Source organism: Seriola aureovittata, chromosome 7 (genome assembly GCF_021018895.1).
Source record: "Seriola aureovittata isolate HTS-2021-v1 ecotype China chromosome 7, ASM2101889v1, whole genome shotgun sequence".
In the NCBI taxonomy this organism is placed as follows: Eukaryota; Metazoa; Chordata; class Actinopteri; order Carangiformes; family Carangidae; genus Seriola; species Seriola aureovittata.
The window spans coordinates 5,023,254-5,050,753 of NC_079370.1; the positions used below are offsets into that span (position 1 = coordinate 5,023,254).

At 46.4% G+C, this 27,500-nt stretch overlaps 1 protein-coding gene across 2 annotated transcripts in view; it reads right to left on the reverse strand.

Annotated features, from left to right (window-relative positions):
- The window catches only part of si:dkey-22o22.2 (neural-cadherin), a 123,767-nt gene that overhangs the window by 8,222 nt on the left and 88,045 nt on the right, over positions 1-27,500 (reverse strand). For both annotated transcript variants that reach the window (XM_056381460.1, XM_056381461.1), the window contains exons 13-24: positions 26,868-27,117; positions 25,342-25,469; positions 24,758-24,944; positions 24,535-24,678; positions 16,483-16,766; positions 12,399-13,028; positions 11,322-12,318; positions 9,711-9,804; positions 6,587-6,771; positions 5,430-5,665; positions 2,340-2,617; positions 559-773 (exon numbers count right to left, since the gene is read on the reverse strand). In XM_056381460.1, the coding sequence (XP_056237435.1) occupies positions 559-773; positions 2,340-2,617; positions 5,430-5,665; positions 6,587-6,771; positions 9,711-9,804; positions 11,322-12,318; positions 12,399-13,028; positions 16,483-16,766; positions 24,535-24,678; positions 24,758-24,944; positions 25,342-25,469; positions 26,868-27,117 (3,628 nt within the window). The remainder of the gene's footprint in view (positions 1-558; positions 774-2,339; positions 2,618-5,429; positions 5,666-6,586; positions 6,772-9,710; positions 9,805-11,321; positions 12,319-12,398; positions 13,029-16,482; positions 16,767-24,534; positions 24,679-24,757; positions 24,945-25,341; positions 25,470-26,867; positions 27,118-27,500) is intronic.

A 27,500-nucleotide genomic window follows, 5' to 3' on the forward strand; every position in this document is an offset into this window, starting at 1 on the left:
TCTGCATCCGTGTGTGTGTGTGTGTGTGTGTGTGCGTGTGTGTGTGTGTGTATGTGTGTGTGTGTGTGTGTGTGTGTGTGTATGTGTGTGTGTGTGTGTGTGTGCGTGTGTGCATACTCGACCTGATCAGCCTCACGTTATCGAACATGTGAGTGATCGATGCTGCAGCCACCTTCGATTGCCCCCCCACCCCATCCCACCCCCCCACTCGGGCTCAATGATTATATAACGTTAATGCCACAAGATTATGCAGGAAGTGTTTGAAAGGCCGTCTGCAGGCTAATCCTTTAACACCACGTCAGGACCACCGGGAGCTGACATTAGACTTTATAAAGCTGGTTGTCCGTGGAGACGCTGTTGTTACAGCAGCAGACTGGTTCAGTCTTTGTGTTTGTTGAAAAGGACGAGTGGCGGCGGCGGCGGCGGCGGCTGCGTGCTCCAGCAGCACTGCCAGATTAGCGCGTCTGCTGGAGCGCTTAGGAGTTTCATATGTCAGAACTTTTAACTAAAGGACGCCACTGCAGCGTCCAGGAAGCTGCGTGCTAACAGTCAACTCACCTACGGCGATGAAGTCCTCCTGCTCCCCGGAGTGGGCGGGGCCAAGAGGACCGTTGTAGAGCAGCAGCCCGTTGGCCGACTCAGCCAGGAACTCCAGGGAGATGTGGCTCTGGAAGCAAGGCATGATGGGAGGGAACCAGGCGTAGCCTTGGCCGCCGAAGCTGTGTTTGGTCTGCTGGCACTCGGGGCCGTCGAACATGGGAGGACACTTACACCTGAGACACACACAGAGACACTCGTTACTTCACGTCACTGTATCTCTAGACTCTGATGATGCTGCTGGTCGTCATGACGATCTTCACACCCACTCGGTTCATCTCAAAGTTTAGTTAAGATGAGAATCGATCAGTCTATCGATATAATATCTGTTGCAGTGGCGGCTCACATCTGAGGCCAAATGGCGTGTTTTTTATTTCCGTGGCAACGATTGAACGTTGAGGACGGAGATGAAAACAGAGGAAGATCCATTTTTATTTTGTTTTGTTTGATGGATTAAGACATTTGTCTCCGACTCTCTTTCCTTTTACTTCTTCCTGTTTATAACCAGCTCTACATTTAGATTCTCCAGTTTTTGCCACAGCTGTAATTTTAACCTGCAATCAGACTGAGATAGTCATGGTTTTATTTTGAAATAACTTCCCCTGTGTGTCTTCATAGTTATTTTACTTCCTGTTTCTGTCCTGTTTCCATCCTTGATGCTTTTCACCCCCCTTGTGTGTATTTAGTTTCTGTGCTTCCTGTTGTCTTTGTCTGTTTTACTCTGTTAGCATTCATGACTCTTTAAAAATATTATTTATATATATATTTTTTTATATAATTACATCTTTGTTCTGCCAACGACTTGTCGGCCCACTTGCAGTTCCTCCGCAGCCCACCAGAGGGCCCTGGGCCACAGGTTAGGACCCACTGATCTATTGGTATCAGTTTCTATAGATACCACATACATGAGGTTGAATCTGGTTCATCTGAAATATTGAGCATAAAAAACACTTGGAAATTTAAAACTACTGAGGTTTTAAATCTGAATCCTTAGAAAACTCTTTATTTTCATATTATTCTCTCATATAATTGGACAAATAAACTTTCTGTCAATGTCATCTTGCTAACTGATGATCCAAAGCTTCCTCCACATTCACCACACACAGTTTAACTAACACTTTTCTATAAAACTAACTGTTGCAGAAGTTTTCTCTCCAGACATGAAAACATCAATTAAAATGAATTGAGAGACCGACAGACAAACACAAAGAGGAAACCTTGACAGAAAACGCTGTTAATTAAACGTAAGTATGGCGCATATTTGCCAATGTTAATAGGCTTTTTTTATTTTTTTTTTATTTTTGAGAGCAGAGGAAAGAAAAAAGAGCGGGAAGGAGGGAGAACCATCTGTCAGATTCAGCAGCTGAGAAGTTTCATTTGATATTTAAACCATTAAAATGATGTGACAATTCAAAGTGGACGGCTGCACGCAGCTGAGAGGAATCTTCGGAGGGTTTGAGCTCCAAGAGAAATCTACGCTCGCCTCTTATTAAATCCCATAAATGTTTCATAAATTTACTAAATGTTCATCGGTTTTCAAATTGGAAATGTCTGCTGGTTTCAGATGATGCTAACAGTTTAGGATTTGACCTGCAGGCGTATAAACCATGGAGAAAAATATGGAAACCGCTGCACCAAAGCTTTAATTCTTTATTTAACCAGTTGACAGTGAAGTCATCCTATAAGCAATATATTTATTTCTAGTCACCACATACATTGCAGTGACCTCTGTCTGCACCTACCTGTATCCCAGCGGTCCGTCCTGACAGGTGCCCCCGTTGAGGCAGGGGCTGGTGGGGTAGGCGGAGCAGGGCAGGTGGATGGCTTCTCGGCCTCTGCAGCCGCACTGCGCCGTCGACGACGCCGACAGCGACACCAGCGACGTGTCGCCGGAGCTGAGAGCCACCGGGGACTGGCTGAATGAAACCTTGTTACTGCAGCCTCCAGACTGACTGCAGTCAGTGTGGGGACAGTCGTCGACGCCCACCTGAGAGATGGACACGCCCAACATGGCCTCCAGCTGGAGCAGGTAAAAAAGAGGTGACAGACATATAGTCATACAGTCAAACACAAACGAGAAAGTGCAAATACAAATAAGATAAAATGTTTCTAAATCAAAGAAAACTTTTACATAGCTGAGAATAATTAGGATAAAATTAACTGAAACAAACTGTTAGCATGAAGCTGAACTAAAATAAAAAGGAAAGTCAATGAAACCAAAGTTAGGATTAAACCCAAAACTAACTGAAATTAAAACTAGAATTAAACTCAAGCTAACGTGAGCTAACTGAAATGAAACCCAATGCTAACTGAAACTAAGAGCAGGATTAAAGGTGGTAGCGTGAGGACTAACTCAAACCAGTGGAGGCTTATATGAAACTACAGGTGAAACTAAATAAAGTACTAACTTAAAACTAAAACTAGTTAAACCAGAACAAACAAGCGTCCTTAAAGTTGTGAGCTTGTTTGAACACAGAGACTTTCAGAGAGTGACAGCAGCCATCTTTGATCTAACGTCTGTCTACATCAGTGATACCTGAGTTTACTCTGTTCCCTCCTCTTCCCTCTGTGTGTCTCTGTCATTTCCCCCCCGTTAAAGTTTTGCTGTCATTTGCTTCTGTTGGCAAATTCACCCATTTCCCTGCTTGTCATCTCGACTCTTTTCTCTCGTTCTGTCTTTATGGGTGAGAGGTTTTCATCAGAGTCCCTCAGGGTTTCCTGTCTCCGCAACTGTGTGTATTTCTTTTTTTGGAGTGTAGTTATTCAGCTGACACTCTTATCCACTGTGACTTCACGCTCCCCAGGCAGGGCTTCAGTTTTCTGGCTCCGGAGCTGGTTTCAACATCGTCTTTTTCTTTTCTTTTTTAAGATACTTTTCCTTTCAACCTGAGATAATTCAAGACACAACTTTCTTCTGCAGCATTTGATGCACAAGTTATTTTAATCAGCATGTGAACTTTGTGCTCTTATTTATATTTAACAATCTGTTTCGTTGTGATTGTGTTTTTTTTAAAGAATAAAGTGCATCACTTTATTTTATTTAGTTTTTCATGTTTGAGCATTTACATGCAGAACGATTTCAGGCCTGCAACTATTATTATTTACATTTATCAAACTATCTGTGGATATTTATCAGATAAACTGATCAATAGTTTAGAAAAGCTTCTTCTGTGTTTTGTCAGAAACTCAAAGATATTGAACTTATAATGAGTTAAAAGCAGAAAATCCACATCTGATCGTTAGTTTTTATGAATCAAAGTGAATCAGTTAGTAAATGTACACAGACCATAATACAAGGACGTGTAGAGGTGGGTTTGAATCCGCTCAGGTGCGGCCTTCAACACCTGGAACTTAGAATTAACCAAAACAACCAGAAATAAACAGGAACAAGAAACTTTTGTGCAACTTGTTTTTCTCAAGTTTCTTGATCTAAATACTGAATCCGAACTGTTTAACTGATCAGTTTAATTATTGATATGATGAATTCATTTGGGAGATTCAGATTTTTGAGACTGACGTGATGCAGCTGGAATATCCTCTGCACTCTGACGGGGTTGTGCTTCTGCTCCAGTATAGACAGCACATTAACCAGCTTTAACTTGAGCCTTTTTAATCAGTAAACATGAGTTAATTAGTCACAGGTGATATAATCCTGATGTTTATCACTTCAGCTGGAGAAAACTGAGACGCTGCTTCCTGACTGATACGTATACTGAGCACAGGAAGATGAAGAGTTTAATTATGTCTGTGTTTAGGTTGTTTTTTACGAATCCAACCTGTGGAATGAGAAGGAGCATCTGCTGCAGACGACCTCTCTCTCATTTATGTTATTTATCTGATAAAATGTTAAACAACTAAAGTTCAATATTCATTCGTCTCTTTCCTCGTCCGTCTGTTTTTCTTTCTCGTGGCCATTGAACATGTGTAAATATAAAACTGGTTGTTTCTTTCTTTCTTTACGTTTTCATTATTCCCTTCAGTCGGAGCAACAACACACCAGCACAGTGACAGCTGAGAGTTCAGATATGTGAATATGACTTAGCTCCGTGTGCAAGTGTGTGTGTTTAACGTGTGTGTTTAACATGTGTGTTTAACGTGTGTGTTTAACATGTGTGTTTAACGTGTGTGTTTACATGGTTCAACTTCTTCTAAAGTCAGTGAACTCAGGTCAGCAGCTGCTCTCAGGCTGTTAGTGGATCTGAAATATTCATACACATGTACATGGCATTGCGTGTGTGTGTGTGTGTGTGTGTGTGTGTGTGTGTGTGTGTGTGTGTGTGTGTGTGTGTTAAATGGTTAAGAGCCTGTTGAACTGCACATAAACGTGTGAATGTGATGTTTAATTGATTAGTAGTTAATGTAACATCAACCCTCTGAGCTGTGAACATGACACTTTTCCTCTGGTGTTAAAGTTCGTTATTGACTTTTTTTAAATTATTTATCTGCTTCTTTTTATCTGTTTTTTTTTTTTTTTAAATCTGTATTTATGTGAATATTTTAAGCTTTTAGGAAACAGAAAAGTCAATGATTTTACCTGCAAACGTCAGTGTTTTGCTTGGTAGAAGTGAATTTCAATGGGGGTGATGTGTTTTTCAACTTGTACACTTTTTAAAAAGCCAAAGAAGAAGTTTTGTGTTGAATGAAAAACAGAAAATAAACAGAAAACGTGCTGCTGGTTTTCAGTAAAGTAAGTGAGTTCATGATCATGTGTTCGTTACATGTCTTTAAATATTTTCTCCACTAGAATCTAAGATAAAGTTGAAACGGAGAACAAGGTGAAATGGTGAAAAGCAAAGTAAGAACCGGAATCTTTCCACGGTCTCTCTCCTCACCTTGGCTTTGTTTGCCGCCACGTAGCCGTGCAGTTTCTCCGCCTTGTAGTACGGCGAGCCGTGAGCGGCGAACCACACGTTCAGCTCCTTCTCCCCCCGTCGCCCGGCGCCGCCGACCGAGAAGATCTGGACGTTTTCCGGCAAAGTCTGAAGGAGTTCAGCCAACGCTCCGCCGAGGACGGAGAACCGACTCTCCTGACCTCCGCTGCTCCTGAAGAAGTCCTCCACTGTCAGGTCTGAGAGAGGGAGAGGAGGAGGGAGAGGAGGAGGGAGAGGAGGAGGGAGAGGAGGAGGGGGAGGAGGAGGGAGAGGAGGAGGGGGGGGAGGAGGAGGGAGAGGAGGAGGGGGAGAAGGGAGAGGAAGAGGAGGAGGAGGGACAGGAGGAGGAGGAGAAGGGAGAGGGAGAGGAGGAGGGGGAGGAGGAGGAGGAGGAGGAGGGAGAGGAGGAGGAAGAAGACGAGGAGGAGGGGGGAGAGGAGGAGGAGGAGGAGGAGGAGGAAGAAGATGAGGAGGATGGGGAGGAGGAGGGAGAGGAGGAGGGGGAGAGGAGGAGGAGGGGGGAGGAGGAGGGGGAGGAGGAGGAAGGGGAGGAGGAGGGGGAGGAGGAGGGGGAGAAGGGAGAGGAGAGGAAGAGGAGGAGGAGGGAGAGGAGGAGGGGGAGAAGGAGAGGAAGAGGAGGAGGGGGAGGAGGAGGGAGAGAAGGGAGAGGAAGAGGAGGAGGGGGAGGAGGAGGAGGAGGAGGAGGGAGAGGAGGAGGAGGAGGGGGAGAGGAGGAGGAGGGGGAGGAGGAGGGGGAGAGGAGGAGGGGGGGGAGGAGGAGGGGGAGAAGGGAGAGGAAGAGGAGGAGGAGGAGGAGGGACAGGAGGAGGAGGAGGGAGAGGGAGAGGAGGAGGAGGAGGGGGAGGAAGAAGAACAGGGAGTTATTTCCCATCATGCCTTGTTAGTTGTGCTTGGTGCGGATGGAGCTGGGGGGGGGGGCTGACAACCCTGAAACCGGGACCCCTCGGCACTCTGGGATACGTATAACATTATCCCTGTCAATAACAGTTACCATGGCAACCGGTGGGGCATGCATATGTCCTGTGTCAGTGTGCTGCGACATTTTAAAGCTTCCTCGTAGTAACAGGAAGTTAAACTATCGTCACGGCGGGACTCACTGGACAGGCGGATGGAGGCGGCGTTCTGCAGGGCGTCCTGCTGCAGCTCCGTGACGTCCACCTGAGCAGTGGAGGTGACGTCGGGCCAGGCGCGGTCAGAGACGCGTACCTGCAGGTGGTAGGAGCCCGGAGGCGTCCCCTCCCTGATGCTCAGCTGACCCGAACTCTGGTTCAGTCCGAACGACCTGAGAGAAGAAGAAGAAGAAGAAGAAGAAGAAGAAGAAGAAGAAGAAGAAGTTTTATTTTATTTTTATTCCTTCTTGTTTTCATGTGTTTTATTATTATAATTTTATTTAATCATATTTTATTCAAACTTTTTATTAGTTTTATGTTATTTTTTTAATTAATTTATGTTTTTAGTTTTAATTATTTTATTTTCTTAATGGTTTTTAATTCATGTTTGATTGTGTTTGTTTAATTTGTTTTATCTTTACACCGTGCACACGGCTCCTGTGGTTGTTGATAACTCACATCCTGCTTCCTCCTGGAATGAAATGTGCTATAAATAAAGATTTGCTTGATTATAATATTGAAGGGAAAGTGGAACGAGGCCAAAGGGTTGATGGGTAGGAAATGTTAATATCTGATGCTCGGTGGTAAATGTGGGTAAACTCTTCCTCAGATGGGACTCCTCCTCCTCAGATCAGACTCTGAGCAGATGGAGGTCTGCGCTTGAACGTGGGTCCATGTGGGGCGGGAAAACTTCTGCGCTCTCTGCTCTGCTGCGCCAGGAAGTGGATCCCAGGCGCCGTGGCCTGGGTCCAAGCCCCGGTCCTGAGTCTGAGCCATCGGTGCTCATGTAACTGTTTAACCTCCTCGCGCCGAGTCGACCTTCAGAGCTCAGACCAGACGGATTAATTAACCGTGACTGAGTCGAGGCCAGAACACGTCCGAGATCGAACCTGCTGCTGCAGCTGGGGAGGAGGGGGAGGGAGGAGGGGGAGGGAGGGAGGGAGGGAGGGGGGAGGGGGAGGGAGGGGGAGGGAGGGGAGGGAGGGGGGAGAAACTGTTTCTTCTCCTGGATTCACGTCACGCTTTAAAGATTTCAGGCCCTGCGACGCAGCACTTCACTGACAGGAAACAAATGAGGAGATATAATGTGCCGATCAATTCCAGACAAATCACCGTCTGCTGTTTGCAGCGGGAGACGCAGGAAGCTGATCTCTTCTTCTCTTTATGCTGTTTGTCGTCCTGACTTCCTGCGAGCTGACGCGTTTGTTATCGGCCCTCTGGGGCTTCTTCATCTCACCTCCACACTTTGTACTTCTTCTTTTTCTTCTTCTTCTTACATCCCATCTCTTCTTTTCTTTTTTATCAGTTCTATATGTAAATAACAAGCAACCTGAACCTGATCCATACTGGGAACAAATTGCTCTCCGCCGGCTGACAGGATGAGGGGCGGCGGTTCAGGAGCATCTATGCTAATTCCCTCTCTGGCGGTGTCTTTGTTCTCGGCCGCCTCTCGTCGTCTCTCGTCGTCCCTCCTTGTAGGTGTCTTGTTAGAAGAGGAGGTGGCACGGAGCGCAATCAGGCTCTCCTTTCAACGCGTCCGCATGAAGCCTCGCCTCATCAAACAAAACGAGCGCGCCCTCGCCGCGCTTCACTGGGAATTTTCAATACCGCTGGTTATGAAGTATTAATAGCACTGTTCCTGACAAGTCAGATCCCTTCTCTATCTCTCTCTCCTCTGCCCTTTCATTCTCTTTCACTCTTTCTTTGTTTCTGCCTTCAAACTGCCTGTTTCTCTGTCCCAATTTTCCCTCTCTGCTCTTTTGTCGCTCGCACCTTTGTACTGTCTCCCCCTCTCTATTTTAAATCTGTCAGTTCCTGTGCAGCTCTTTTATTTCCCTCTCTTCTTCTTCTTCTTCACGCGTCTCTTGCTGTGTGTCACATAAGAGGGGGGGACACTTTTTTTGGAGGGAATCTTTTCTGCGTTAGCTCCGACACGTCCTGAAACAGCTTCACATCTGCCATTCTCCGGAAGCTTTTATCCAGAACTACTCAGGATAATTCGCCTGATGGGAGAGCGTGTGCATTTATAGTAAAGATGGTCGACACGGCAGCGGGATTTAACCCTCCCTTTTGACTTTCATTTATCTCATGACTTCGCTGGTTTCATTTCAGTCTCACTGAAGTCTCACAGACGTGGTTTCATCATCTCTTCACGGAGATAGTTTGGGTTTTATTTGTCCAGGTTTGAGATTCGATAGTGGCTGAAATCTTTTATATCTAAGACACAGATATAAAACTTTACATTTATTTCCCCTAGAAGATAAATAAAGTATCTATCTATTACAGTATCTTAAGCTGGACTGTGGTGCAATGAATTCTGGGTAAATTAAGACTTTGGTACCACCACCTTATAAAGGATTTATGAATGGTTTATAACTAGTTTACTAATCATCTTGTTAACACTTTATACATCCTTTATAAGCCGTTAGAACACATTAGATAAAAAAGACAACAGTCACCTGTTGCTTGCCAAATAGTGAGCCCACATGTGTCTGTGCTGTTCAGCTGCTTCTTCACATATTTATAGTATAATTTATATATATATTATAATTCATGATTTCAGATTCTTCAGCACAGTGGATATTAAAAATGGAAATTTTCTTTAGGACGTTAGCATTCAAGGTAGCTACAAACATTTATAACTGATGAAAGGGAATCTTACTGTAAAGGGTAAAACCCATCAACGTTTATTAATAAATTACTACAAGGCTCCTGTTACCAGTTATTAATGGTAGTAACTCATTAATCAGATTAATTAGTAGTAAGCATTAAGTTGATCTTGCCAAATAGTGAGCCTGCGTTTCTAAACACGGGAGCAAAACAATCAGCTGATCGCGTTTTAAAGAGTTTCTCCTTAAAGAATCAGCTGATTGTTCGTGCTCTCTGTCGTATTTCATCTCTTTCTACGCCTCTTCATCACTTCCTCTTCCTCTCTACTTCATTATCCACCTCTTTTTTCCCCTCAGCTGTCCATCTCACTTTGCTTCTCCTCTCCGCTGTTTCACCTCGTGTCCTTCAAACTCTTCCTCGCCTCTCTACTTCTTCTCCAGCTCTACTTTCACTCCCATCCCTCCCTTTCTTCACATCCTTCCACCGCATGAGATCAAAGTACCTGGTTGGCTTCCCTTCGAACCGGTACACCTTCTCGCTCCAGTCATCAAGGTCGGGGGATTGAATTTGTCCGAGTGCCGTCGTCGGGAGGATACCTGTCAAGGAGGCGGGAAATTAAAGAAAGGAATTACTTTTGAGTGCAAATGATCCCTGAGGAAGAACCCAAATATTGAGAGTGAAGGAGGGAAATGTGGAGGCTTCTTTAAGGAGATAAGGTGGCGGGCGACGCCTCATTGGCACGCACGGTCATGGTTTGACAGCGCAGCAGGAAGATATGCAACATTAGTGTTTCCCCCACTCGCCCCAAAAAAAGCCGAACATGGCGCTGTAATCTCTTTAGCCGTGAAATCAGCTGCCTTTTAAAAATGGCTCCTGTTTCTGTGCCCGTCAAACCTGGGAGTTAATTGTTTGCTTCATGGCATGTTGTTGAGGTACGTGATGGATTCATATTAGCGGGTTAATGTACTTTCATGTGGAAAGGCCCCGGAGAGGAAATCCACTAAAAATACATTACAGAAAACCTTAGTTTTTCCAGCAAATTACAGCGGGATGACAGATGGTATGAAATGCTAAATAAGTGATGTGGGCTGCAGCGAGAGGCTGCAAGCAGTCGACTGTGACAAGTACAGTCTTAACAACACGAGCGCAGAGCACTCAGGAGGTGGAGGGAGGGGACGCCGGGGGACCTGAAGGTTAGAGGAGACCGTCTGTGATCCGAGAGACACCGGTTAGAAACCCTCAGACCAGCTGGTGAACTCTAGACCGGGACCGTGAACGAGAACGAGACAATGCTCTGGAGAGCAACCACCAGGGTCCAACATCAACTTAGGAGAAAGTAGGAGGTTGTACTCGGGTCTCAGGTTCACTCGGTCTGTTCCCGGATAAATGAGGGTTAATAAGTGAAAAACAAAAATGCAAAATAAAAGTAGAAACTGATAAAAAAATTTTTAAAAATCTACGTGAGCTCTTAAATTGTGTAGTGTTCAAGTTTTATCAGTGTGAAACTTTTCTTTTGCAGCAGTTCACTTTGATCCTCTGCTAAATAAGAGAGGACGCAACCTGCAGTTCCTCTAACGACCACTAGAGTCCCATGTTAAAATGTCCAACTTTACAGCAGAAATAAACATGTTTACAGCCTGGTACAAAAACTGTTTTGGTCTCTAGAGCTAATTTCCCCAATCAAACATGCTAACACAACATTAGCATCTGTCTACCTGATGAATGTAAGTTGAGTATTCTCTCTCCTTTTAGCTTTTGTTTTGCTCCTCGCCAAATATTGAAGGAAACAGGCTCTTCAGCTGCTAAATGCTCCACTACGTTCACTAGCTAGTTGCTAACTTTGCCCAGCAGCAATTTAGTGCTACACAGTTAGCGTACAGATTTCCTGTTTGTTTGCAACTTTGAATGTATATGAAAAAATAAGAAATGTTGATTTTGTTGTTTTTTCTTTTGTCTTACAAAATGACAAACAGTCCCGATAAGAGAACAGTTAAAGTGCCAGATCAATAAATGGTATCGATAAAAGTAGTAGTACTGTTAAAATCTTAAGTAAGAAATGTACGGAGCAACATGGAGGACACACAGCCCCTCCCCTTCCTACGGAACAACGTACCCTCATAACTGTAGACGATGAAGTTGGTGTGTCCTGGCGAGTGGGGGTGGTCGTTCCTGTCGCCGATGACGACCGTCAGCGTGCTGGTGGAGCTCATCGGAGGAGAGCCGCTATCAATCATGAGGATCGGGAGGAGGTACTCTTTTTGCCGCTCACGGTCGAAGGTGCGGAGGGCTGTGACGGCGGCGCTGCCGTTCCGGAAGTCGGTCAGATTGAAGTTGGTGGCGTCCGAGGTGAGCATGAGGAGCCGTATGGAGAACGGCCCGCCGTTGGTGGAGGTGTCGCGGTCTGTGGTGTGGAGGAGGAGTGAGGTTTCGTTCATTTGTACCGCCTGAGGTGCCGGTGCGTTCTCCCAAACAATAGGTTTGTAGGCGACCTCGAACTCCGGCCCGTTGTCGTTAACGTCAAGCACAGTCACCATGACGATGGCGGTTCCGGTCAAGGGCGGACTCCCGGCATCTGTGGCGTGGACCATGATCCTGTGTTGCGAGATTTTCTCCCTGTCCAGAGAATCAGCCACGACCACCCAACCAGACTGGTCCACCAGGAACTGGCTGTAGGGGTCCGACTCTTTGGAGATACTGTACGAAAAACGTCCATTTTGACCCGAGTCTAGATCAGAGGCCGTTACCTGAGCAACAATCGTCCCCACAGGTACGTCTTCGGACAAGGCGGGTGACTCATAGAACTGGGGGAAGAAGACGGGGGCGTGGTCGTTGGAGTCTTCCACCTGGACGAGGCAGTAGGCCAGACTGAAGAAATCGGCGTCCTCTGCCTTCAGGGTCAGATTGAAGGTTCTCTCGTGAGGCTTTTCAAAGTCGACCTTCTTCTTGAGCTTGACGACGCCACGTCTGTTGACTTTGTCCGTCTCCACGAAGAACTTTCTGTCCTCGTCACCTCCGACGATGCTGAAGGTTACCACGGCGTTCTCGCCCTCGTCTCCATCTGTGGCGGAAACGACGAGAACCTCGCTGTTCACCTCCAGATCCTCCGTCACCTGACACACAAAGGTACATGTTATTATTACTAATGATGATGTTGACAGGTGAGAGGTTTGTCGTAGACAGGTTGACTCACCTGAGCAGTGTAGACCCTCTGAGTGAAAACAGGCGGGTGATCGTTGACATCGGAAACCATGATGGTGGCTGTCCCTGTCCCCGCCAACCCCCCTCCGTCCCTGGCCTCCACCACCACCAGATACCGGTCCTCCGCCTCCCGGTCCAGGGAGCGTAGCACCGTGTAGATGGTCCCCGTGGTGGCGTTGATGGAGAACAGGTTGAGGTTGATCTCGTTGCGGACGTTCTTGATGATGCTGTAGGTCAGCATGGCGTTCTTCCCCTCATTGGGGTCGTCCAGGTCCATGGCGCGCATCTCCATGACGGAGGTGTCGGCAGGTGAATTTTCAGGCACTTGGCCGACAAAACATCCGTCTACTTCCAGCGCCGGACACGGGAAGAAAGGCGCGTTGTCGTTGACATCTCGGACCTCCAACAGCACATCGGCGAATCCCGTGAGTCCGGCCCCTCCCTCGTCTGTGGCGAGGACGAGGAATCTCCAGGCTGGACGCTCCTCGCGGTCCAGACGCCGCTGGGCGTAGATTCTTCCAGTTCGTTCGTCGATGGTGAATTCACCGCCGGCGCCCTGACCATGGAGAGAGTAGCGAACGGCGGTTTGGTCGGCCTCCTGGTCTGGATCTGTGGCCGACACCTGCAAATAAAATGAAAATCTTTCACAACACAAACTCTGTCTACGATCCTCTCAGGTCAGCTGGTCGACGTCTGCAAACTTGTTCCAGTCCAAACTAAAAATGGAGGACCAGCATTTAGTTTGTTTTTTCTTTGCAACGCCGGAACAAACCTCCAGAAGATTTAAGACAAATATCAATTATCAGAAATATAAGATAACGTTTGGTTCAGCATCTTGGAGATTCAGAGAATTTGCTGTGGGAAGACAGCGGGGTTACTCTGGGTTACTCGGTGTTACTTGGTGTGACTCTGGGTAACTCAGGGTTACTCCGGGTAACTCGGGTAACTCGGTGTTACTCGGTGTTACTCTGGGTAACTCGGGTAACTCAGGGTTACTCAGGGTTACTCAGGGTTACTCTGGGTAACTCGGGTAACTCGGGGTTAATCGGGTAACTCGGGGTTACTCGGGGTTACTCCAGGTTACTCCAGGTTACTCGGGGTTGGAGCTGCCACCGGTGGATGTAAGCTATTTTATTACTGTCTAAAGTTCTTAATATCCTTCAAATGAAGCGGTTGTTGGAACGTCCAACAGAGTCTTAATCCCCCAAATTTCCAGGGAGGAAAGGTTTTGAACACTTTTCCCTCTACATGTGGTCGGTGACTTGTCGTACAAACTTCAAACACTAAGGCCCGTCATTACTGTTTACATATAAAATCACGTTTAAAACTCATCGTCTCTGTTGCCTTCGACTAAATCTTAAGAGCTGGATTCTGGATGACATGAATTAATGTCACACAGATCCTTGTAATCACGAGGACGCGGCTGGAATCACTTAATATAAAAATAACTCATCACCACTACAACTCTTTGGATCTGTACGGTTTCTCAGTTTTTATCTTTTCAAAACGTTTTCTATCCTGTTGACGCAGGTTTTTTAATGTCTTATGCTAAATTTTCTGTGCTACTTGGATATTCTCTGTTAGAGAAGAGACAGACTGCTTTACAGATGGGTGAACGTGGAGGTGAGTCACTACAGGTAAAGGAGCTTTTACAGTCAGAGCCAATGACCTCGTTTAAATCTCTTCTTAAAACATACTTTTATCGTAGAGCTTTTTCCTGATTTGTCTTAATTCAACTTAATTGTACCGACGAGGTGAATGTGTCTCCCCAATAAACTTTTACTGATCAAACTGTATTTGATTCTGTTTTTATTGTCCAGATTACTGAACTTTACTCTTATGGTTTCATTGATTTTTGATCATCTTGCTGGTGACACTACCTTTGGTTTATTTGCACTATTATACTAATAAACTTTAATTAGTATTTTGTAATTAGCTTGTTTAAACTCTGTTGCCTTATACGACCTCCACGTCTTCTTCTGCTGTTTCCTGCAAAGCACTTTGTAACGTGAGTTAAGAAAAGAGCTCTATAAATGAAGATTATTATTATTATTATTATTATTATGTACATTTCTGTGATACTTAAATACTTTTAAACTCTCAAAACAAACAATACGTCAAAAACAATAACACAAAACACCAACACCACTTTCTGTTGGTAATAAAACGTGTTTTATTAAATGAGGCCTGAAGTGAAACATGGTCACATTTTCAGACTTTTCATTCCAATTCAATGATATTCTGCTTCTTTTAAAGGAACTATTGCTTTTTGTTGCTTCTTATCAAAACCGTTAAATTGCTTTTTTCATTATGTACAAATGTCAAGCCCGGCAAATAGGACACGAGGCAGGGAGGTGATTGCGGCAGCTGCCCCCGCAACACGGGGGGACTCACTCTGCAGCTCAGGAATAAACATTTCTCTGTTGCTTTTGTCCTGTTTGCTTAATTAACCTGCCTCCCTGCTATCTCTCTGAACGAGGGGACACGAGCAGCGGCGGCGGCGGCGACACGAGCTCTCACATCTGTCATCACGACACACAATGCAATTAAAAGTTAATAGACGCCAACAAACGCAGGGAAAAGTACACTTTTACCCTTTCTTCTCCTCTTTTCTCACCAGAGGGTTTGTTTACAGAAGCCTTTGAAGTCCCCCCCACCCCTCCCTCCTGCTGCCCCCCCCCCCCCCCCCCCCCGTAGGCTCTTTGCATTTCCTGACAACGTGATGCAGGTAGACAATATTGAAGATGAGCAGTCACGGCGCCACAGAGGAGGCTGCCGCGCAGGTGAAGTCAAAAAATATTCATTTCAAATTGGATTTTCCCCCTCTGTTCACTATCTGCTGAATTGTATTAATGCGCGGGGAGCTGAGAGCGGCGTGCGTTCAGGGAGGGGCCGGCCGCCCCGCGCCACGAAAAACCCATTGAGAGCGTCGGAGAGGAACCGAGCGCACATCAAATCAATTCCAGCAGGCGGAGGAGAGCGGGGGCCCGGGCTGAGGACTAGGTGACACATGCCTCTCTGACGGGGATTACTTCCCCTGCCCTCTCCGACGCGCCTCCACCTTTTTTATAATCTGATTTATCTCGGCGGCACACGCATATTACTGTGAATTACCGCAGATAGGTGTGACGAAAGGCGGATGAAGGAGGTCGACTCTGACTTTTCTAAAGGCAACTTTTCAGCTCCTGCAGGGCCCTTCCCGTCAGGGCGCCTCCATCAGCTGATGTTGTGTCAAACGACGCCACACATGTGCGATGCGTTAGCGTTGGAGACACTGGATCTGTGCTGAGGTGTCGCTCCAGGCTCATTCTCCTCCTGCGTTTCAAGCGTAACCAACGCTGTTAGATTCTGCATTTAAACCTGATACAGCTCCACATACTGTTCATATGAGCAACTGACAGTTTAACAACGAGCTCTTTTCTTTAAAGGCGGAGGTGCGTTCAGGAGGTGCTGCTCTCTCGTGTGTTTTAAACGGTTTCATCTGGAGAGGATGGACATCTGATCGGTGCTCGGAGTGAAAGAGTTTAGATGAAGGGTCACACAGGGTGATGGAATATAATATCTTCCAGAGGTGGATCGATCACAGTCAGCTGTGGGTCTGCTGTCTGGTCCTCCTGCTAACAGCTATCTCCCGCCTGCAGCAGGTCTGTGGTCCCTCAGACAGACTTTAGCTCCACCGTCTTGGACTGCAGCTGGTGACGGAGGTTCTGGTTCTGCTCTGGTGGAGAACTGGTTCATGTGGAGCTGCGCCAAACTCACCGGGGCAGCAGAGCAGAACCCAGAGCTGTGGTTAGCGGGCTAGCTGTTTATCAGTTAGCATGGTCTGTTAGCAGAGACGGAACTTTTAAAATTAAATATCTAAATATAGAATCGCGACGATTTGCTTCCAGTTCCTGATTTTATTCTGAAAGTTTATTCTAAAAAGACTCTTATTTTGGATGTTTGTCCGCTCGGTTAAAGGAGTCAGCTTGTGACTGGAAGGTCGCTGGTTCGATCCCCAGACTGGTGGGGTGCGGTGCCCTTGAGCAACGCCACCATCATATGACAAAGTCCTTTAACCTTCTACACTCACTGACCTCCAGGATGAAGACCGGCAGCTGGGTGAGCTCCTCGGTCACAGCGGCGTGGTACTCGGTCTGGCTGAAGACGGGCGCCTCGTCGTTGTGGTTGACCACCTGGACCACCACCAGCGTCTCGTTCTCCCACTTCCCGTCGGAGGCGACCAGCCGCAGCTCGTAGCGCTGCTCCATCTCGTAGTCCAGTGGCTGAGCCACGAAGATGGTGCCGACCTCGGGCTCCACGTCGAAGGTGCCCATGGTGTTCCCCGAGGTGATCTGGTACCGCAGCTTGGCGTTGGCACCTGGACGCAGGAAGAGGAAGAAGAGGAGGAGGAGTGGTGAGTTTGTGTCGATTAAAACAGGCGACAGGTGAAGCTGGATGTCGATTGTAGGACGCCAAAATAAGAGTAAATGTTGAGCTGTCAGTCATGTGCAGCTCTTATTGTGAAAAGAAACTTTTTGAATGATATTGGAGAAGATTCCCATGAAGGGAAACAAGACACACACACACACACACACACACACACAGGGATGACCCCGTGTGGACAGCAGCAGCATCTCTCTCACACTGGGGCTCATTAGATGCCTGCTCTCCTCCTCTTCCTCCTCCTCTTCATCCTCCTCCTCTCACACACACAGGGAGTCGAGAACTACACAGAATCACATCTCTCCTCTCCATCTTTGGTTTCCTGCTCTCGAATCACCACCTCCTTCCTGCCTCTCTCTTCTCTCCCCACGTTCATCCCGATCCTTCTCCTCTTTATCTCGTTACCTTTCCTTATCTATCACCTTCTCTCCTCTCCTCTGCTCCTTCCCCCTTGCACTCTCCTCTTCCTCTTTTCTTCCTCTCCTTTTTCTTTTCCTCTTCAAACCCTCCTTGTCCTCTTGTCTCCTATAACCTTACCTGACTTCCTCTTCTTTTTCTTGCCCCATCTTTTATCCATATTTTCACCCTGTTCTCTCTTCCTTTTATCTCCCCTTCCCTTCTCCTTTTTTCTCCTTCCCTCTCCTCCTCCTCCCTCCGTCTTTCACTCTTATCCTTCCTGTCTCCTAAACTCCTCTTTCCAGACCTCTTTAATCCTGTCGCTCACCTCCCTCCTCTCTTCGTCTCTCCTCTTCTTCAAGCATTAGTCTTTCTTTTATTTCTTGTCACTCCCTTCCCTCCTCCATTTCTCTTTTCCTTCCCTCATCTCCTCGCTTCTTCCTTTCCTCCCCTCTTCTTTCCTCGTGAAGTGTTGAAATGTAAACACACACACACACACACACACACACACACACACACACACACACACACACACACACACACACACACACACACACACACACAGCGGCATGTTCAGAGCCCAGAGGCAGGTCTGTCAGGGTCCGGCCTGCTCTCTGTTTACCGGCACCAAGGAGACTTTAGGAGACAAACACCATCTGTGGAGACATGGAGGACCTTCATTACGACACTGGAGAGAGAGTGAGTGTGTGTGTGTGTGTGTGTGTGTGTGTGTGTGAGGAAAAGCTTAAGTGCACCGATCCGTCACAGCCTCTGAGCACGACCCATCATGACACTCGCCGAGCAGCCGAGTGTGTGTGAGTGTGTGTGTGTGTAAATGTGTGTAAGGGGAGTAGCTCCAGCGGTTTTTGCCTCCGGCAGCCTCCCTAATGATCAGTCTGGCCATATGGTGTTGCCCTCTTACACACACACACACACACACACACACACACACACACACACACACACACACACACACACACACACACACACACACACACACACACTGGGGGATAGGGCTGATTTAATTCGCAGCCTAGCAGGAGGCCCAAAATTGAGATTAAGGTCAGATCTGTGCTCCTGGAGAGGTGGACCGGAGGGGGAAGTCCTCCCTGAGCGCTGACTGCAGGTCGACACTCTGAAGGACTGGACTCATCACTGCAGAAAGTTTCATTTCGCTTTTAAAAACCACATTAGGAAATATCACATGTTGTGGCCTCAGAGTGTGGTACTTTTATTCTGAAGGATGACAAACATGAATCTCAGTTTATCTCAGGAATTTGGGGATACATTTTTCCCAGAAATGAGAAATAATTAACACAAATTAAATAAGAGTTAGAGCTGAACCCTGACCAATCAGAGCAGCGGTCTGTCTTTGACCTGCGGGTGATTGGACGGGAGGATCCAGCGTGTGATTGGGAGCCAGTATCCTCGGAGAATTAGGGTTATAATCTTCCTGATCTCTATGAATATGTTGGTTATCTGATCTGGACGGAGGCGGGAGAGGAAATACCTGAGATGCAGCTTCCAACAAACCAATCATCAACAACGTTTTGCATGGTCTCCCACAAGGAGCAGCAACAGGCCTGAGGGTGAGGGTGGGGTGTGGGGGTGTGTGTGGTGGATGTGGTGCACCTGTCTTTGATGTGGAGACCAGATCATATCCGTTTCCTGACCTGCAATCCATGTTTTCACCCCAGAGGTTCAGAACTGCACCTCAGTAAAGTCGAGGGTCTAAACTGAAACAGCAGGTTTTAGGTGAAGGTCCCAAAAAAAAGAATGGATCCTACATATCCCATAATGCAACTGGGAATCGGGAGTCGTCATCTACGCTGCAGTGTTTCTAAAAGTCTTAATTTAAGGAGTGGACACTAGTAAACATAAGAAATGCAATCTTAGACTCTCGAGGCAACAATTTATACATATATTTATACAATTTACAGATGTGCCCTGAATGCCTCACATGCAGTCAGTCGGTACATTTTACAATTTACAGGTGTCCTCTAAATGCCGCACATGCAGACTAATAGTAGGTATTACAATATTTAGATGTTCCCTGAACGCCTCACATGCATTTAGGGGACAGGTGTTCAGGGAACGTCTGTAAATCGTAATATCTACCAATAGTCTACATGCATCAGTAGATGTTACAATGTACAGATGTTCAGGGCCCCAATGGGGGGGGGGGGGTCGGGGCAGCGGCAGTGACTGTAAAGAGTCTTTATGGGGGGGTTTATAGTTGTCATTGTGAAATGTGCCAATGTGAGGGGCCGTCAGGGGCCCCTTCTCCCCTTGGGGGCCCCAAACATTTTCCTGGTTTGCCTCTCCTGACTCTCGGTGCCTCTGTGCAGAACTTTACATTAACTATGATGGTAAATCATCATCATCATCATCATCATCATCATCATCATCATCAGCCTCTGTCTGCACAGTGACATCACACACACTCACCATCCCTCATTATCACTCTGCCTCTCTGCAGCAGTAGGTGTGTGTGTGTGTGTGTGTGTGTGTGTGTGTGTGTGTGTGTGTGTGTGTGTGTGTGTGTTTACTAAACCCTGGGGTGACACTAAACTGAAACACCAAACTCAGCGGAATAAAAAAAAAAAAAAAAAAAAGCCTCTTGATCTCATTACCAGACGCACTTAGTTCGGCAAATTTTCCACTCGGAGGACCGGGCAGGATCCTGAAACACGGCGGGTGACGAAAGCCGCTGCGCCTAATCAGCTTTAGGGATGGGGAGGGGACGGGGGGAGTGGTAATCTAAAACCACCCCCCTCCACCTACCCTTCACCCCACCTTTGATTATTCCAACAAACACAGACTTAAGCCGAAGTAAACGCAGCGGTTTTATGGCGGCGTGGAGCCTTGGCGTGCGTCTGATGTCGTATTGTGTGTGTTTGTCCCGTAATTGAGTTTTTCTGACCTCCGGTTTATATGTGGACAGAAGGTCACAGGTGCTTCAACACCTGTCAGCTTCGACAACAAACTGTGGTCATAACACACACACACACACACACACACACACACACACACACACACACACCACACACACACACACACCTGCAGCCAAGGTGACGCTGCAGTCGGAGAATAAAACCTTCAACTGAGTTTACAGCTCATCACATCTCAGATTGAAGTTTTAACTCTTTGAGGTGAGTTTGATTCTTTCACCTTCAGACAAACACACACACACACACACACACACAAACACACACACACACACACACACACACACGGTCAGTGAGTCTGTGTAGAGGCATGGGGACGACTCTATCCAAGAAACTTGCAGCTTTAAATGTGTTAACAACACGAACACGATCCGACACGTCTCTCTCTCTCTCTCTCTGTGTTTTCAGTCTTTACCTCACACATTAGAAGAAAACCAGTGGCTCCATGTCGGACACCAACACACACCTGTGACCTGCACATCTGACCGAACGTTTGGTGACAAATAAACAACAGATTTCTCACTTTGCCAGTTTCGTTTTTCTCTCACTGAACCCCCGATGATCAGATCAGACCTGACGCTTCAGTGAGCGCTTGTGTCGCTAACATTAGCATTTAACAGCTTCAGGTCCAGTGCAACATGTTAAAACTCACATGTTTGAGCTGCGATGAAGCCGACTCACAGAAAGAACAACTGATCCGTCATTAAACTTTACAGTTTAAACAAAAATATAAATAACAATGCAAAAGTAAAAAACCAGTTCGTAGGTCGTCTGTGCAGCAGGTTATGACATCATAGTTACGTTTTGTTGCTAGGCGACATCTAGTGGTCGTACTAATGATGACAGGAGCAAAGGGGAAAGTGTCGGTGACATAGTATAAAGAGACAAAGGCCACGTAAGGAGGAAGTGGTGGTGGACGGATGAATGTGACACGGGAGAGCGGTGTTCGAGCTGTTTACGTTGTTACCATGACAACAACAAAGATCGTCCAATGTCGAGGAAGTGCTTATTCTAACATCAAATCTCGATCTTTTCCTGAACCCAACCAAGCCACGACCGTTGTTGTTATAGTAACCACGGTACAGTCTGCGTGTTTATTATTGTAACCATGGCATCCGATTCCGGTACGCCTGCCGCCGTAGGGGCCGCTATTCCAGGAGACGCTCCTACGCGTCGTATCAGAGGGTCAATGGTCGGTTGGAGGAGGTGTTAAAAAAACAGTTATGGATTAAAATAAAATCAAGATAATAAATATAATAAAAATCAAACGAGTCATGTGACTGATGGAGGCACCGACTGCAGGGAATGATACGTCTCATCACTCCCTGTAAAAACAAACGGTGTGTTAGAGAGGAAGAAGATGATTCAGAGCTAAAACAACAGGTTTTGAACACGTCACTCTCTTGTTGTTGTTGTTGTTGTCGTGTTTGAACGTTGGAGAGAAAAATATTTGTTTCTTGTGGATGATAAAGATTCAGAAACCACCACCCAGACCTGCTCCCCCCACAGTGCTGACTCAGCAGGGACCAGGTCTCTCCCCTCTACCTGCCTGTGAGGAAGGGTGGGGGGGGGGGGGGGGGGGTTGAGCTAAGATGGCGGGTTCTACATCTCCCTCTCTGGACCCCCCAGTGGCCCGGGGTCGAGGGGTGTTTGTTAATTACCACGGGGAGTCCCAGACGAGACACAAACTGGGGATAAAGCGTCAGCGTTTGGGAGGGAATCATCCTCAGTTTGCTATCTTAGCGTTTCTTAATCCCGTGTTCAGCGTCTTCCCAAACCTCGTAGGGATCCGTCTGACGGGAATAAACACTAAATCTAGAACAACGATCCGCACATCACAACAAACCGAACAACATACAAGCTGATGAGAAATATACAGCAGAGCTCATCACTCTGCAGCCACACACACGTTTCATGTGCATAATCACAAACATGTCAAACAGCATCGCCGTTACTGTGTAGAGACACAGCAGCTGTCGCCACGGTTACTGCGCACATCAAAGATGGCAGCAGCTGTCGCCTCAGCCTGGAAAGAATAAAAAATCATAACCATGCAACAAAATTTAGACTAAAAAAACTTTTAGGTTTTAATCAAATGATTGAAATCTGATTGAAAGAAATAGTTGGCGACTCTTTTTCTATATATCGGATATCCCACAATGCAATGCCTGAGATTTGTACAGGTCCGTTTACTGCTCACTACGGAGTGAACGCCTGAGTCAAAGTGAGAGAATGACTTCAGATAAAGTCTGAGACTAAAACTAAATTAGAATCAAATGATTTATTATTTATTATGAGTTATTTGGAGGTCAGACTGAAAGTGAAAACACCTGTGTTGTAGTACAGCAGGTAAAGGCTAAAGCAGGAAGTCGGTGTGTGTACTGTGATGGATGTTAACAGTTTGTGTTTGTTTTCCTCTCGTTTCCAACATGTCTGTCCGATTCCTTCGTACATGTGTCACTGTATTTTCAATTCTTAGCTTTATTTTTTTCAGGATGGAAGGATATCTCTTGCTTTGTTTTGTGTTCATGTCGTATCTCTTAAAGCTCCTCCAGTGTAAAGGTCTCTGTCCATGTGTAGTGTGATTATAGATCAGCTCTAGCTTCTATATTAATACTGTGAAAGTATCAAAGCCTCAGTCCACAGAGAAATGCACACAGCCTGTATTCAGAAACTGAGCCTTAAAACCAGCCGTCAGGACTTCTGGAACTTTGTGATGTCACAACAAAGCAGTCACCAAGCCCCGCCCACCTGGACCCACCATTCAAACCTTTACAGGATTTGGTTTCTCTGAGTGTTTTTACCTGAAATCTACTATATTTTTATTGGATCACTCAGAAAACAGCCAGCCAATCAGAAGAGCGGCTCAGAGCCTCCTCTCTTCTGATTGGCTCACCGACCTGTTGTTACTAGAGCTCCAGAGAGAAGCCTGAGAGAGGAGATGTAAAACTACACTGAGATGGTTTTTATATCTTCTGATGGATCAACACTTCAAATAAAACACAGAAGAAGAACAAACATGGATCTTTAACAGTGACCTCATCACACTGCACGTATCTTTTTTCACTTGGTAACGAACTCTTACAAATACAGAACACAACAGAAGTGGCTAATTTAATCTGTTTATCTGGTGTGAACACAATTAGCACTCAGACTAGCCACCTTGGGATAATGATCTCACTGCTGGTGGTTTGCTCTCCTGCTGTTTACACTGATTCATTAGCATAAATCACACTACCTGCTGTAACCCTACTCGCGCTGTATGAGCAATATGATGCCAGTGAGTCATTAGTGATACTCGTTAATTTGTCTTTTATTGCCGGGTCGGACAAAGAGCCGACAGAGAGAGAGAGAGAGAGAGAGAGAGAGAGAGAGAGAGAGAGAGAGACGAAGCTCTCAGAGTTTGGCCGAAGTTAGTTACTGAAGCTGCTCCTTGTTTCTATCTTTAACAAACAGAGTAAACGGCTCCATTTAGAAACCTGATCAAACTACGGGAGAAAAGTTTGGAGGAACGAGACCACGGGAGACGAGCGACGAGCGGAAGTTTGTGGGAATCTCCTGAGAGAGTCGGAAACGAATCCGAGACCAGAATATGAAGCCGAGTGTCAGACTGTGTGAACGTAGGAGGGAAGAAAAATAAAGGTTAAAGATTAAAAAAAAGGAAAATAAATAATCAGACGTCACTCTCCTCTCTGAGTAGAAAACCCCCGAGGCTTCGACTCGACGCCAACAGACGTCATTAAGAAAGAGAGAGAGAGAGAGAGAGAGAGAGAGAGAGAGAGAGGCTGGTTTGTTGTTGTTGTCTGACTTCTTCTTCTTCTTTTTTTTTTGCCTCCTGCTGCTTATTGGTTTAGAGCGGAGGAGGAAGAGGAATGAGGGACAAACACAAACAAAGAGACAAACATCAAAACTGTCAACCTCAAGGGAGCAGCAGCACTCGCTAACGAGCTGTGACAGCAAGAGAAGAAGAGAGGAGGAGAGGAGGGGGGAGAGGAGGAGAAGAGAGGAGAGGAGAGGAATCTAGAGGAGAGAGGAAGTGAGGGGAAGAGACGAGAGAGGAGAGGAGGAGAGAAGATGAAAGGAACCAAGGAGAGGAAACTAGGGGAAGGGAGGAAGGGAGGGGAAGGAAGGAAGGAAAGAAGGGGAATAGAGGAAGCAGAGAGGAGACGAGGAAAAGGGAACAAAAGGGAGGAAAGGAGGAAACAGAAAAGGAGAGGAAACAAGATGAGGAGCAAACAGGACAGAACAGGAGGAGAGTAGAGAGAGAGGAGTTAGAAGAGGAGGGGAGAAGAAAGGAAGCAGGAGAGGAGGAGAGGAGAGGGACAACGAAAGGGACAAAAAAAAAACCTTCTTCCTCACCTTCATCCTCGTCGTTGGCGGTGACGGTGATGAGGACGAAGCCGACCTCCTTGTCCTCCTCCACGCTCACCTCGTACACCGGCTGGGCGAACGCCGGGGCGTTGTCGTTGACGTCGGTGACGAAGATCCTGACGTACGCCGTGTCTGATGGAAACGACACCGATCAGTCAACAGATCTGAACAATCATCTGTGTGTGTGTGTGTGTGTGTGTGTGTGTGATACCTGTGTTGGGTTGTCCCTGTTGACCCGGTCGGGCCGACTCGGAGCCGTCCTGCGACTGCACCTCGATCAGGTACGAGGCTTTCTGCTCTCGGTCGAACGACGCTCGGGTGACGATGACGCCGCTGAGCGGGTCGATGCTGAAGAACTGAGAGTCCCCGCTCTCGTCCTTCAGGATCACATAGTGGATCTGAGGAGAGGAAGAGGAAGAGGAAGAGGAAGGAGAGGAAGAGGAAGGAGAGGAAGAGGAAGAGCAAAGAGAAGAAGAGCAAAGAGAAGAAGAGGAAGGAGAGGAAGAGGAAGGAGAGGAAGAGGAAGAGGAAGGAGAGGAAGAGCAAAGAGAAGAAGAGGAAGGAGAGGAAGAGGAAGGAGAAGAAGAGGAAGGAGAGGAAGAGGAAGGAGAGGAAGAGCAAAGAGAAGAAGAGGAAGGAGAGGAAGAGGAAGGAGGGGAAAAGGAAGAGGAAGGAAAGGAATAGCAAAGAGAAAAAGAGGAAGGAGAGGAAGAAGAGGGAGAGGAAGAGGAAGCTGAGGCAGGAGAAGAAGCAGGAAGTAAACGAGTGATGAGTGCAGGTGTGGGTGTTTCTCACCATCCCGTGGAGACCTGAGTCCAGGTCTGTGGCCGACACCTGAGCCACCGACGTGCCGATCTCCGCTCCCTCGGGAACCGTGGCCTCGTAGGTGGACGACAGGAAGAAAGGAACGTTGTCGTTCACGTCTGGAGGACAGAAAGAAAAAAAAAGAAAAAAAGAAAAGAATAATTAAAAAAAAAAACATGTTTTTTTTTTCCTAAATTTGTCTTTTTTGTTTCTTGTTGTTGGAGGATCTGGCAGCAGAACACAAACCGTCTCTCACGTCCATGAAAGCTGATTAAACTGGATTAAAAACTGACAGACAGAGAAAGGCAAGAAATAAACAGACAGACAAAGAGAAGGAGGGAAAGAAAGAAAGAAAGAAAGAAAGAAAGAAAGAAAGACGGAGAAAAGTTTGTGCTTTCTGCAACATTTCCACCAGTGAAGAAGATTAAAGAGTAAATATCATCTCCAGTCTGAGAGCTGCAGTCCGTCATAACGTGGAGTTGGACTGCGTCTCCACTCGCTAAATGAAAACTGACTTATTAGTGAGGAATTATCCCCCAAACACCCTGAAGAGTCCACAAAGCAGCTTGTCAGCTCACTTTCAAGCTCCACTAAGCCAATTACAGCGTCCGATGTGGGTTTGTTCAAAGCCAATCAAAGTCAGGAAGTGTTTTCTCCTCGTTCCCTCTCTCCTCCCGCCTACAGACGCTGATTGGAAAATGAGTCACTGTTGAAAGGAGGCGGCGTGGAGCTGGCGCCACCAGCTGCTGCTGCTGCCGTCTTGTTTTTTGTTTTGTTTTTGTTTTGTTTTTTTACTACCGCAGACGAACACTTCGTCGCTCTCGTCATTTTCCAGCAGCGCCGCTCATTACAGCTGACTTCCTGTCGCTCCCTGGTCGACTCTTTCCCTCCACACAAACTCTTATCGACAACAGTGTTAAAGGCTTTTATTATTCCGACTTTGGATCACCTGACTGTACCTGTGATGTGGTATGTTCATCCGTTCTCTCAAAATTTTAAAAGGCTTCCATTTTCCAAGATGGCCGCCATTTCTGGCACAGGAAAGACATATCTTACTGCAGAGTTTTTACCAGTTTTTTTTGCGATTGAATCCAATGTTTTTCAAATTACACAATTCTTACTGTTAATTAAATATTATTTTAAATAATTAATTTGGACTTATGTGTATTAATTTAACTATAATTATTTATTGCTCACTATCATCATTATTATTATTATTATTTGTTTGATTTGACATCTGTAGATCGTTCATGTGGGAAAATTGTGCGTTAATTTATTGTAAAAAATAAAAATAAAAATTGCCAGAAATGTCGGCCATCTTGAATATTCGAGTGGCTAATATGTTTTATCAGAACAGTGTGACATCACATGTGATCCACCCTGAATCTGTTACCTTGACGACTTCCTCTGTGTAGTAAAGATGTAAAACTCAAATAGATCCTAACAACGAAAGAAGAGAACACACACACACACACACACACACACACACACACACACACACACACACCCTCCCTCACCTGTCACGTTGATGTAGACGGTGGTGAAGGACGCCAGCGGCACGGCGGCGACGTTCTGCACCCGTACCCTGAGTGTGAAGAAGCGGGTCGTCTCGTAGTCGAGGTTCTCGGCCACCAGGATGGATGCTGAGCCGTCCGCCCGGTTCGGCTTGATGTAGAACCGCACTGGCATGTTGGTCTCCGGCACCTGGCCCTCCTCCAGGTTGTAGGTCACCCGGGGGTCACCGAGCGGAGACGTCGCTTTGATGGTCTGATGGGAGAGAGAGAGTGAGGTGGAGAGAGTTAGAGGCAATCACGCCCGTCTGTGTGTTTGTGTGTGTGTGTGTGTGTGTGTGTGTGTGTGTTTAAAGCGTCATGGCGTTTCTCAACACTTCCTGTTCGTCAATAGCAGGGAGAGGCCGACAGACAGTGTTTTTACCTGAAATCTGCTATAATTTTTATTGGATCGCTCAGAAAACAGTCGGCCAATCAATGATTAAAGGGACTTTTTTCTATAAATTGAGAGATTGAGACATTTTTCAACATTTTCGTCAGTTTCTGAAGAAATGTTTTTGGATCTTGACGTGAAAACAATCAGACATATTTATGGTGCTGATCTGTGTGTTTGTACAGTTTGTATGGCTTTGGCGGAGG